The 12,480-nt window shown below is 44.3% G+C and overlaps 2 protein-coding genes and 1 pseudogene across 4 annotated transcripts in view; 2 read left to right on the forward strand and 1 right to left on the reverse strand.

Annotated features, from left to right (window-relative positions):
- The window catches only part of LOC105557798 (ras-related protein Rab-18-B), an 8,033-nt gene extending 5,292 nt beyond the window's left edge, over positions 1-2,741 (forward strand). Inside the window, exons 2-5 of one of the 2 annotated variants that reach the window (XM_012005156.1) lie at positions 150-264; positions 333-450; positions 540-857; positions 1,006-2,741. In XM_012005156.1, the coding sequence (XP_011860546.1) occupies positions 194-264; positions 333-450; positions 540-857; positions 1,006-1,167 (669 nt within the window). In that variant the 5' untranslated portion in view covers positions 150-193 and the 3' untranslated portion in view covers positions 1,168-2,741. Of the gene's footprint in view, positions 1-21; positions 265-332; positions 451-539; positions 858-1,005 lie in introns of those variants that run through there. The other variant, XM_012005155.1, reaches the window with a different exon arrangement.
- Positions 2,742-2,814: 73 nt separating this feature from the next.
- On the forward strand, positions 2,815-5,863 carry LOC105557803 (annotated as a pseudogene).
- Positions 4,752-10,285, reverse strand: LOC105557797 (protein RCC2 homolog). Of its 2 annotated transcripts, none has more exons than XM_012005153.1 (4): positions 9,889-10,285; positions 8,887-9,127; positions 7,003-7,850; positions 4,752-6,466 (listed from the first exon to the last, which is right to left on the reverse strand). In XM_012005153.1, the coding sequence occupies exons 1-4, from the start codon at positions 10,093-10,095 to the stop codon at positions 6,296-6,298; spliced, it is 1,467 nt and encodes a 488-aa protein (XP_011860543.1). In that variant the 5' UTR covers positions 10,096-10,285; the 3' UTR covers positions 4,752-6,295. The 2 variants fall into 2 exon arrangements, with proteins under 2 accessions (XP_011860543.1, XP_011860544.1); XM_012005154.1 differs by lacking the exon at positions 9,889-10,285 and adding an exon at positions 9,415-9,749.
- Between the last annotated feature and the right edge of the window lie 2,195 nt (positions 10,286-12,480).

Below are 12,480 nucleotides of genomic sequence, written 5' to 3' on the forward strand. Positions count from 1 at the left end.
CTCCTGACTGTACACATGTATGTACACATGTATACATATATACCAGCATTACCAGCGCCAGGCACAGTGGCACAGTGGCGTTGTTTAGCGTCACAGTGCACGAATTGGCGACGTTACGAGTTACGAGAACGGTGTCTTATTTTCTTCAGCACTAGTAGACCAGTATCGGTTGATACGTCGCGAGGTAATCGCTATGGATCAGGAGGACATTCTGACGATACTGAAGATCCTCATGATCGGCGAGTCTAACGTGGGGAAATCGAGGTAATAGCGCAGTTACTCCACTTATCGGTGACGTTCGAAACGCTAATTTACGATGTTGTCGCTACCAGCATACTCCTGAGGTTCACCGAGGACGAGTTCTACGAGAACATGCAGAGCACGGTCGGCATGGACTACAAGACCAAGCAGGTCACCATCGACGGCAACGTGGTGAAACTCGCGATTTGGGTTTGTAATCGCGGCCTTGTTCGCGGCGGCAGGATAACGTAATCCCTGCGCGCGAAGCTCGCAGCCTCATCGAAGCGCGCTGTTTGCAGGACACCGCCGGCCAGGAGCGATTTCGCACCTTAACGCCGAGTTATTACAGAGACGGCCAGGGCGCGATCTTGATGTACGACGTCACGGACCGCAATACCTTCGTCAAGCTGGAGACGTGGCTCAACGAGCTGAATACGTACTGCAATAAAACCGACATCGTCAAGATGGTGGTGGGCAACAAGATAGACCTGCCGAATAGAGAAGTGAGCACCGAGGAGGGCCTGCAGTTCGCCAGGAGGCACCAGACCCTGTACATCGAGAGCAGCGCGAAAACGGCGGACGGCGTGAAGTGTTGCTTTGAGGAGCTCGTGCAAAAGGTACGAATTTATACCACACTTTTATGTAGATACATGTTTCAGGAAGGATTACGACTATTATTTACGATTGCCAAGGGTTGTGCCATTTATAATTGGTGTCTTTGCTTGTCTACGGCGCTAAATAAAAGTATGACGTCGTGTGCGATAGATAATACAAACGCCCGGCCTTTGGGACAGTCATTCCTTGCGATTGTACGACAATGGTACCATGGGTGGCGCGAGGCATCGGATGGGAAAGCGAGGAATGCAGCTGAGCAACGACCATCAACCGCAGGACACGTACTCAAGTTGTTATTGCAGTCTGCTGTAATCAACTGTGACGAACAAGTGCGTGGGTTTGCGACGATGGTGTACGGTGTGTTTGAAGATCCGACATAGGAAGTAGAGTGTAATGTGGAGAGGGTCAACGAGTCACCACTTCATGTTGTGTATTAAGATTGTACGAAACCCATTCAAAAAAGAGGCACGCGCGCACGTCTAAATGTACAAACTGTCGTTAAACGTTAATCGAATCTGGCATAGAGATCTACGATGTTGAGCAAAATTTTGTGTTCGTGTAAATACATGGTTTACGAATACTAAGGGAAACGCCCGTAGAGCACTCGATGAGACACTCGCGTAGACGGTAGTCGGTCACGTTTTTGTACAAGTGAATTCGAACATTTTTATAGTCCTCTTTCGATTGTGTTTGTCGTTTTATATTTTGCACAGTACGTGCGCTTGACGCATATCGTTGTTACATCTGGAAAACAAATGTGTATTATACTGTATAAATATATTTAAGGATGTTGTTTCTTTAATTTGTCGATTATGCGCTAATATCTAGGTGCTACAGTATGCATGCTTGTCGAGGAATGTATACTGCGCCGAGAGAGCGGCGAGTATATATTTCACAAAGATTTCAATACGGCTATACACGGTAGTGATATACAGCGTATTCTAGAGTTTGTGTACACAGAATGCGCAACGTGCTTTTCTGCCAGAAGAGACAACTGTTTCTCGCTGATAAAATGGCGTACGAGCAACAATTCTTAAGCGAACGATCCGACACTGATGTATGAACGCTCTAAATTACCAACGAATCGAAGATGACGTGTGTTGTACATGCTATTTTATTATTTCTCTAAAAGTCTTATAAAATCGTGAAGGGCATGTAAGAGATTTCATTGTCGCCGTTTTTCGGTGATGCTGATTGATTTTCTCGCTTGGTCTCTCCAAAAGTTCCATAGCAATTATATTTATTTGATAAGAGATTGGAAATCTAATCGACCTCTCTAAAGTTTACTCTACAATAGACGCAAATTGCGTGACGCTAAGTCACAACGCAAGAAATCGACCAATCGCAGTCAAATGTGAGAAGAATGTTAATGGCCGAGTTTTTGCGTTGCGGCTTAACGTCTTGCGTTTTTGCGTCCATTGTAGAATAAGCTTGAAACAACAGTCGAAAGTAAAATAGATTAGATTTAAAATATTCCAGAGATATAGATAGAAGGCCTAATCGAATATTTTAAAGCAATGTAGGCTTTTCTTTTGTATGTATTGTATATATATATTTACTCTGTGGATAAGATTTATTTTACTTTTGATAATACGAGTGTTAAAAAAGTTTGATAGCTAAAGATTGTACATTAGTTATGAAATCTTTACAGTAATAGTGAAACTACACGTTCAGCATGCATCATCACTGATTCATAGGTATGATTCATAGCTTGAAATTGCTCTCGAGTTAAAGAATACCGCTCGATAATTTTGCCCGAGTAAAAAGTTGCTTTACTTTTTTTAACGCAAAGAATCGCACCGTGCATACCGTGAGCGCGAAACTCGGAGAAAAAATTATGTATTATAACTCATTCATTTGTAAATAAAAGCAACATTTTCTGGGTGCGCGATGTTATTTTAATGCAAAAATATGTCACGCGACGAGCAATAACCAATCCATGACAATTGCATAATGTCACAAGGACCGGAAAATAAAAGTTCGATCGATGGCATATGTTAAACTTAAGAAAAAAATTGTCTACATAATTAGATTGTATCTTGGCACTTGTGATATCATCGTAGAACAACTTAAAACTGCTTTTATTCGTCCGGCTTACGGCCATCTATCCTGAAAATGTCAGATGTACAAGATACAATTGACAAAGAGGCGCTACGTGAAACGAAGCTACATAGAAAATTGACAAATAAAGGAATGCACGTCTATGGTGGATGGAGCAACGAGAAATTACACAGCTTGCTAAAGGGCAAACTTGGGCGACATAACAATATTGAATCCGCGTGCACCGATGTGCGATGTAATGCGTCACGTAATAAATCATTGCATTTCATTGTCCACAGTGGAATGTATAATGAATGTATTTTACTGGAACTAGAAGGAAAAGGTATGAAGACTCGCGCATGGGAATTTCTCGAGGGGACACGCGCGCGCCTCGTCATTTTGTTACATTGCACAGTAAATTTTAGGCATGTCGCTACGAAGTATCGTGGAAGCAATGAAATATGGTCTCCTCGGTCTCGCTTCCGAGGAATTGAAGTATTTCCGCGGACTCGGGGTGGAGATAAACGCGAATACATGGACGAAGAAATCCGACGATAGACTGATTTGGAATCTGGCTGCTATTGGATTCACTGAAAGTCATTGCTGGGCCATTGTTATGCGCGGACTGGTGTCTCAAGATGAAAGTGTATTGTATCGGCTTTTATCGAGCGGCATTGACGTTCCAGGGATTTTAGACTGGCAGCGGAAAGTCAAGCTGGCCTCACCAACGATAATTCGTTTTCTGAAAAAGCTCGGGATGGACGAGGACACGTGTAATTATGTAGAAGAGCGCGGTATCGATGACGAAGTTGAGAGTATTCTGATTGATCTTGGATATAACGAATACAGAGGAAAGGGAGCTCTAGAAATGTCTGAGGTGTCTTAATTGATTTCGAGCGATATTAGACAAACACAATAAATAATATTGAAATTGAAATAATCAACAGGGAATATCACACGAGTGCAGTTTAACTGTATTGGAATCGCGCTCTGCTTTGCTGGAGGGAAAAACTGACGCTGCGTCCGATGTTTCGTCGAAAACATCTTATTCTTCGTCTTCTAGTTCAAGTAAAACAGCTCTTTCAAGTATTTCTACCACAACGAAGCTTGCCACGTGCATTTGTTTCAATTTGTTGCCGAAGGAACAAGCTGGCGAGACTCTGAAAAGAAACGATTATTTGAGGTATATTTTACAGCATTTTATAAATGCATCGTGTGACTGATTGCGAGTTTATATGAGATAAGTATGATGGATGTGTAACGGATATACGATATGTAGACAAAATGTGATGGTGCCACTGTCGTGGGCAATAAGCAGAGCTTTCCGATATCAGCCATCAGATCCTAAACATTACATAGCACACCAATTGTTACGCTGGAAATATGGAAATGTTTCAAAAGAGGAGATGCACAGTGTTCGACAACTTGTCGCTTCTATTACGACAATGATGGGACAAGAGTTTATGGTAAAAAAAAATACATATTTAAAATTTTTTGGGAAAAAGTATATTAACAAAATGTAAAATTTGACTAAGGAAGGAACTTTTAGTTTATAAAATGTATAATTTTACCAACTAGCAAAAATGTGAAGACGAAAACGCCGTTAAATGCTTGAATAAAACTGTCGAGAGAGATACGGCTTGTAGCCTGTGAACAGTAAACTTCAGAACAGTAAAAATTGTATCTCGTCAAGGAGCATTGTTGGAAATGTCCAAGTGTCAATATCGACACTTGTCGCAAGTAAATTGAATTGGCGAAACTGAACGGGTGGAAGATAAACAATTCTGTGAAAATTGTTAAAAATGGAAAGATTTCTCTTCGAAGCTGCTAAACGGGACGAAAGCTTTCGACGGGAGTTTCTTAAAAAATTCGTTTATTTCATATTTGGACTTGTACATTCATCGCAAGTTTATCAGAAGAAATATTTCGGTGCAGAAATCGCACGAGAGTATTACGTGGAACGGAATGGAATGAATATCTGAACATCACAATATAAAAAGATGTTGATAATACATCCTGGCAGTGATCGGAGTTGTAAGTTTATCAATACACGACGTACTAAACGCACTTTCATTGTTTTATTGTGTATTCGACCAAACATTTTCTCAACGCATCTATAATAATGGTATACGAGAAAGTGTGTCACGCATATATGATTTATCTTGGAAAGCAAGATTAAAATGCGAAATATGTATGGTCAGCCTAGGTCAGTATAGAATTTGATAAATTTTCTCCATTATCCAACAAAAAAAGGAAGAAACAATTACTGTCTTCCACAATTTATCACTTTGAAATATATAATATTTATTGAAATTAATTTCATATACGGGTTGGACATGTTTTACGACGGGGTTAAACTTCAGTGGAAAAATAAGGTCGTAAAGTAAAGAATCGTAAAACAGGAGCAATTTGTAAATACAATTAAATAAGACAGGTCCGAAAATTGCCAAATTTTTCCCAAACGTGCACTAATATTGCTGTCTTTTAGAAATAACAAAAGTGTTTTTAAATATTTAAACAAGTATTTAAAATAATAAATTACTAAAACAAACGTTTAATTTATATTTAAGATACTTCGATGATTTTAAAAAGATCATTAATGTAAAAAGTCGTAAGACGGGTCTTACCTGCACGTATATGTAGATATACACAAAATTCTATTATTAGAAATAAGATTAAACATGTATGCTTTAACACGACGCTAGAACGACATTTTACATGAAAAGGAATTGTTAAATTAAAACGTAAGTATTGAAACTTAATTTACAGACAACCGTTAAAATATTACAGAGTCGAATGGCTCCATTCAACTTGTGTAATTAACTCGTGTTAATTCTTATTCGGGGATTGTCCCTGAATAATGCACACGCATTGTAAAAAACGATTCCTGCAGATGTAATGATTCAGGTACTACTGTGATGAATCAATGATATAAACTATTTGAAATAGATTAAGAAAGCGGTAAAAATGAAGGCAGTTACTGCTAAGTTCTACCAGTTCTTTTTCCAGTTCTTCAGCTCCGCCGTACGAATAACCATCTCCATTCCGATGAAAATTGCAGCAAACTTCAATAAAATAGCAACGTATCAAAATATATTCTCACATCTATCTTGTTTGGTCTATTAACCTGAGCTGCTAACAGAATGGGTTTCACAAATGTCACAGATCGATTTTCATTCGCGCGTTAAGTAAAAACTGGAAGTACAAAGTAGAGTAGTAATATCTAATCTTATATCTCTTTTCTGGACGTTTCGTGGCGACCTACTGTTACCGTTCTCGGATACTTTGTTAAAAATTCGTCGAAATGTAGCTGTGGCTCGTCGAAGGTACTTGTTCTTCTGATTCGATCAGCTGCATAATGATGCAATAGAGACCCGTTTACGCAATCGAAGAATATATTTTAAACAGAGTACACCTGGAGCTTATTAATCTTGGCCCTCTCCTCCTCGGTATCGTCTCGGCAGATCATAAGCGTATGAGACAGACCACACGTAACAGCAGTAATGTATAAACCCTCCAAGGCTTTCACTTCCATCGGAGTCGTCGACGACTTTCGCATTTCACCGAAACCCTAGAATCGGAATCATTTATATATATTAATCATGTATATATATTTGATTCTACGATTTTGCGGCGCTTTATCTCATAGGAATTTTGAGTGCAGAAAATCCCACTGTTACAGAAAAACGGTACTCGCGTTGTGAATTTCTCAAAGTGACCGGGGAGAAATTAATCACGGTATTGCGTCGTCTTTTGTAGAATAGAAATTTTCCGGCAACAATAAATGAACGAGTTAACATTTTAGATTATAATTATTGGGCTACCAACATCTTGCTCGGATTCAAAGGCGCTCTCGTTTGTTTGAACAATAAATGAGCTACCAAGTAAACTCGGCCTTTTAAAATGGATATTGAACAAGCGCCTTACATCTCTCTTCCATAAATACTACGACTAATGAAATTGAGGGGATAGGCAAAATCCATGTAAGACCGCAGTGCTTTCGTACCGGATGGCAAGATTAGATTTAAATTACAGCACTATAGAGGAATAGGAATCGAAATATTGTACATGTAGAACCCGTCGCTCTCCAAAGCGGCGATGTCTTACCAATTCTCCGAACGTAGGACTGGCGCCCCAGGCGATGACGGAGTCATCGGCCGCGACCACCACGCTTGTTTGCGAACAACCGACGCACCGGATCTCCCAACCGGACAGATCCTGAATGGGCTTGGGGTACATGTTGGCCTCGCCGGTGCGCTTAGTCTGGCCGAACATCAGGGCGGAGCCGTGGACGTTGATCGCGATGCTGTACGTGCTGCCGCAGTACACCGCGCGAACGCCGCGGCTGGGCGGCTCCAGAAACTTGATGAGACGCGGCACTAGCTCGTCGCGCTGCTCGTTGTGGCCGAGACGGCCGATTCCGCCGAATCCCCAGGAGAACGAGCGGCTCTTGCTGTCGATCGCCACGGTGTGGTAGTGGCCGCAGCTGAAGTCCGTGATCTCCACGCGGTCCAACGGTGTCGCGTGGCCGTCCTTGCCTCGCTCGACGTACAGGACGATTCGCTTAGGCGCTTTCTCGTAATGAAATGCCATCTTCGTGTTCGTGATGAAGTATTTGCCGTCGGTGTTGTGGCCGAGAGCGCCGTACTCCGGGCATCCGAACGAGTGCAGGCCGCCCTTGAGGTCGAGGATCATCGAGAATTCCGCGCCGCATCCCACTTTCACGATCGGCGGCCCGGAGTACTTCACTTTGGTGGCGGTCACGATGCAAGGGTCATTCTTGCCGACCCCGCACTGGCCCAGTTTATTGTCGCCGGCGGCGAAAACTATGCCGCGGCTCGTTAAGAATAAGGTGTGGTTGCGTCCGCAGGACGCCCCTATAATCGTGTGTCCCTTTAAAGCTTCAACCTCGGTGGGCTCGTCGCGACGTTTCGTGTCCCCGACGCCCAGTTGACCTAAGCAAATCATACGACCTCATCAGACCTAGCAACACCATGCGTGCAAATTTAAATACAATTAGACACTGAAGTGTACATTGGTCACGCTTGAATTAACACCTCCAAGTCATTGAATATAAAAAGTTTATGGCGACATCGTCCCGCACCGGCGTGAAATTTATGCAGGCTTGTAAGCGTTAATCTTCAATGAAGTTTTTAACAATGGAACGGTAAAACGAGGTGATCTCGAGAACGGTCGACTCGTCGGCCGATTCAATTCTAGTCGCGCACGACAGATCAACTGAAAGTGAGATGAACGGCGGTCGACTTTGGAGAATCCATAGGTCTGTTCTTTGCAGCTGAACTGACTATACCAGAGCCCGTACAGCACAGATGGTTGCAGTTACATTGCAGAAACGTTGCAATCTTGCAGAGACATTGCAGGGATATAAAATTGCAAACTTTCGATAGCAATATTGCAGCAATGTTTGAAAAATAATAAAAATACTACATTTTCTACTAAAAAATTTTCTAAATACGAGAATTTTACTATGTTATTTTCGTTGATACCAATAATGCGCGAATTATTAAGTACTTGATCAGTGCGGTGTTGCTCGCAATCTCCATCTATTGCGAGGCGACATAATCTCCTTAGGTTGCTTCGCAACAGCTTGCTGTGTATTGAAAAAGGCCCGGATGCATATGTAATTAGTAAATTCTCTGTTTATGTACAACAAATTATTCCAAAAATATTGCACCGCAACATTGCTACAATGTTGCACTGCAATCTCTCTGAGGGCGGACATTTCAACGTTGCTGCAATCCTCCAGAAACGTTGCGGCAATATTGCAATCTTGCAATGTAACATTTCTGCAATCTTCCTGCAATCTTTCTGTGCTGTGTGGGAGAGTCTATCTTTCTTCCTCCACATCAGAAGGAAACAGATAAACTCTGAACCAGCATAGCTTGTTCGGCTGTAAAGAACAGACTTCGTATTTCAATGGGGGGGGGGGAAACAATAACTCGTACAATTGTCGCACGCATCACCGCTCACCTTTGTCGTTTCTGCCAAAAGCCAGGCATCTATTATCCTCGGTGACGACAATGCTGTGGGACGCGGCAGGACCGGACGCGATCAGTCGCACTCTCGCGTCGTTGAGGTTCTTAAAGGTATGCGGCGTCCACAGGCTACGTCCTACGTTCGCTTTCACCCCCTTAGGCGGTGCCTTGCGACCAGCCATCTCCCAATTAGTAAGGCCACACATGAGCAATGTTCCAGGCTTGCCCCAGCCACCCTGGTACAAAGGTAGACTTCAGTTACTCCACGTCCGATACATTTCACTCTACGCCTCAATCCGTTCGGCTGGACGGAACGATCTAAGCTCGCGACGGCTCGGGCCAAGACGCGCGTCTAGGGCCGGTGCTCACAGTCGCATCTCGTATTCAAGACCGTCTTGAATTTACCCAAAGACGCCGTACGGAACATTTCATCGGCTACGGAGCGGAGTGATCTAAAGGTGATCTCAAGACGGTGTTGAATATAAGATCAGACTATGAACACCGACCTCAAACTTGTGAATACCTATGTTGCATTGGATCCTTTTGTGTGTACAGCAAACGTTGAATTTGCCGCGTTTAACATAATTTAAATAAGTCGGGGTCTCGACCGTTCGAACACCATGGACGGCGACAGCTCTCATCTACATCGAGATTCAATCGGGAGTAATCGAGATGAATTGAAAAATCAAATCTCCCGGATCCTGCAGTACACTTAACGGAATTTATCAAAAGCCAATTCACAAAGAAGGGCAGAGAAAATCACCAATCGCGACCGCGGGAACGCGGTTCAAGTGTCGAGGACGAACCCGGGCACCCGCTGGCATCGGGTTCGTTTAAATAATCGCATTTCGACACCCGAACAATAGCGGCTGGTCGGGTCGGCCGCGCCGCGCCGCGTCGCGCCGCGTCGCGTCGCGTCGCGTCGCGTCGCTCGGCCGCAGACGGAAGAAGCGGGGGGGAGAGAGGCGCGCGGGAGGGAGAGAAACAAGGGTATCACCTCCGGAGCCGGCAGCTCGGGCATGCTCGAGTCGTCCGCGAGCGCGTCCTCGGCCGCGCCGTCCTCGCCGTCGACGTTGGCGCCGGCCTCGGCGTCATCGACCTCCGAGTCGTGCTCGCTGGAAATGTCCTCCTCGTCGTATTCCACCTTGCGCGACTTGGGGCGGCTCTTCGCCTTGCCGCTCGCGTTTTTCCGCTTGGTCGACATCGCCGCGGTGCCGCGCGACCGGGACGCGTGGCCGTGCTCGGGAACAGGCGTCGCGCGATCCTCGCTCCACCGTCCTTCCTTCCTTCCCTCCTCCTCTCGGCGCGGGCGGCAGGGGCCAGGTGAACCGTTGCTCGGCGGCGTTTCACGCTGGCGGCCGCCGCGATGACATTTATCGATGTAATGGCGCTGAGGGAGTCGCGGCGCGGCGCCGCGCCGCGCCGCCGACGGCGGATCGGCAACAAAAACGCGGCCACCTGGCGCTCAAAAATCATAATAAAACCACGCTCCCGCGATAAGTATATACATACATACGTACATACATACGCGACACCGCAGTTTATGATTGTAAATCGTCGGGGGGGGGGGCGCGCTCCGCGTTCCGGACGGTCCGCCGTGCCCGCGGCGGAACGTGCCGGAATCGGACCGCGCGCCGCGCGGGACTATTTAAAAACGGCGACGGCTTCGAGGACGACGGTGTTCCCCGCCGATCGCGATCGACGCTCGCCCGCTGAGATTTTGCCCGTCGCTCGGGCGAAACGAGACTCGAACGAGACGAGCGGCGGAGAGTCTCTCGGACGCCCGTGGCCGCCCCGCGGCTCGGTGGCGCGACGTGAAGTTAGGTTAGGGTTCGGTTGGTTCGCGCAACAGGTTACGTCGCGCCGTTAGGCGAATATATGCGTGTTATGCGCGGTGTGTCGCTCGATACTCGAGTAGAAGAACCCAAGGAGAAGAAAAAGTCAGAATGATGTCAATTGATTAATCACAGAAACGTCAATGTACATTAAAATGATGAATTTTACATCATAAAGTAATCGAAATCAAGATCTACTTTGCAATGACTGATTTGTGACATGCTGTTTTATGATATTCGTCCCATACAGCACAGAGAGATTGCAGGAACATTGCAGAATGATATCATTGAAACATTGCAATATTGCGAAATGTTGCTGCAACACTGTTGCAAGATTGCAGCAATGTTAAGGTGTGCGCTTTTTAAAATATTACAACGAAACGTTGTAACACAGCAACATTGCAATGCGATATATTTGAACTAATGAGACACGACTCGTACATTACAATATTTTAGTGATATTTAAACATTTCAGCAACATTTGCTGCCGTTGCAATGTTGCTGCAATATTCCGTGCTGTATGGGTATCGCAGAATAAATGCGGGAAAACTATCGGCATGGAGTTATATGTATAAGGAGACCGAACTGCCCGTAATCAGAATGGGCCGATGTTTGTGCCCGCCAGACGTTCTGAAAAGCAATACTGGGAGCGCTGTCATCAACTATGTAACTCCATTCGCATTCGTACGTGACACATGGTTGTCATATGCATGAAGCTTTCGTGGTTATATTAATGATAGAGTACGAGATGTTATATCAATTTCGAGACTATATACGATATTCGTAAAACCGCGAATAATTTCATGTTTCTTGCTCTTCGAACTACGATTACTGAAATATAAAAAATTGTTACTCGTACTTACCAGAATAAAAATTAATTCCTTGAAACTGCGTATTTCACAAGTTTCGAGCAGGCTCGATACGTCCGTAATAAGATGAGGAGATGGATTGTGTATCTCTGAAACTTGTGAAAATTACAAAAGTGAGCAAATTCACAGGTTGAAATTAGAAATATTCTAGTATTCATTCACTTTGCATTTTTCCTAAGTTTTAGAAATCGATCCCCAGATAAAGCCCGCTGCAGACGATGCTATTTTTCCTGCTGGATTGCTTGCGATTTAGTAAATTACTATCGTTGCACCACTCAGCATTTAGGATTCCTAGTAATTTACTAAATTGCAAGCAATCCAGCAGGAAAAATAGCATCGTCTGCAGCGGGCTTAACAAAGGTTATACGCTGTATCTACGAGCCAGTGAGATCAAGATCGGTAACTCATGAGCGAATTCTTAATCGCGTAAGGCGCCGCCAGCGCTACAAGTGGCAAAATTTTGATTCACTGAATGGCAAAAATGTCGGCCCACTTTCGGTGACGTGATCCAAACCTAGGGTGCTTACGAAGAAGCGCTCGGAGTTAGGTTTGGGTCGGACATGCGTACGCCTCTCAATGATTCATGTATTTCATGTCTTGCCCGAACTGTCTCTAAGTCCCAGTCTACAATAGAGATTTAAGCCCTAAGCCTTAAGAAATTGACTAATCACAGTCGCGTATTCTACTCATACTTGACCGTGATTGGCCAATTTCTTAAAGCTTAGGGCTTAAATCATCTATTGTAGACTGGGACTAAGTCCCAGTCTACAATAGAGATTTAAGCCCTAAGCCTTAAGAAATTGACTAATCACAGTCGCGCATTCTTCTCATACTTGACCGTGATTGGCCAATTTCTTAAAGCTTAGGACTTAGTCCCAGTCTACA

The sequence above is a fragment of the Vollenhovia emeryi genome, unplaced genomic scaffold, assembly GCF_000949405.1.
Source record: "Vollenhovia emeryi isolate VEMERY1.0 unplaced genomic scaffold, V.emery_V1.0 DF939416.1, whole genome shotgun sequence".
Lineage (NCBI taxonomy): Eukaryota > Metazoa > Arthropoda > Insecta > Hymenoptera > Formicidae > Vollenhovia > Vollenhovia emeryi.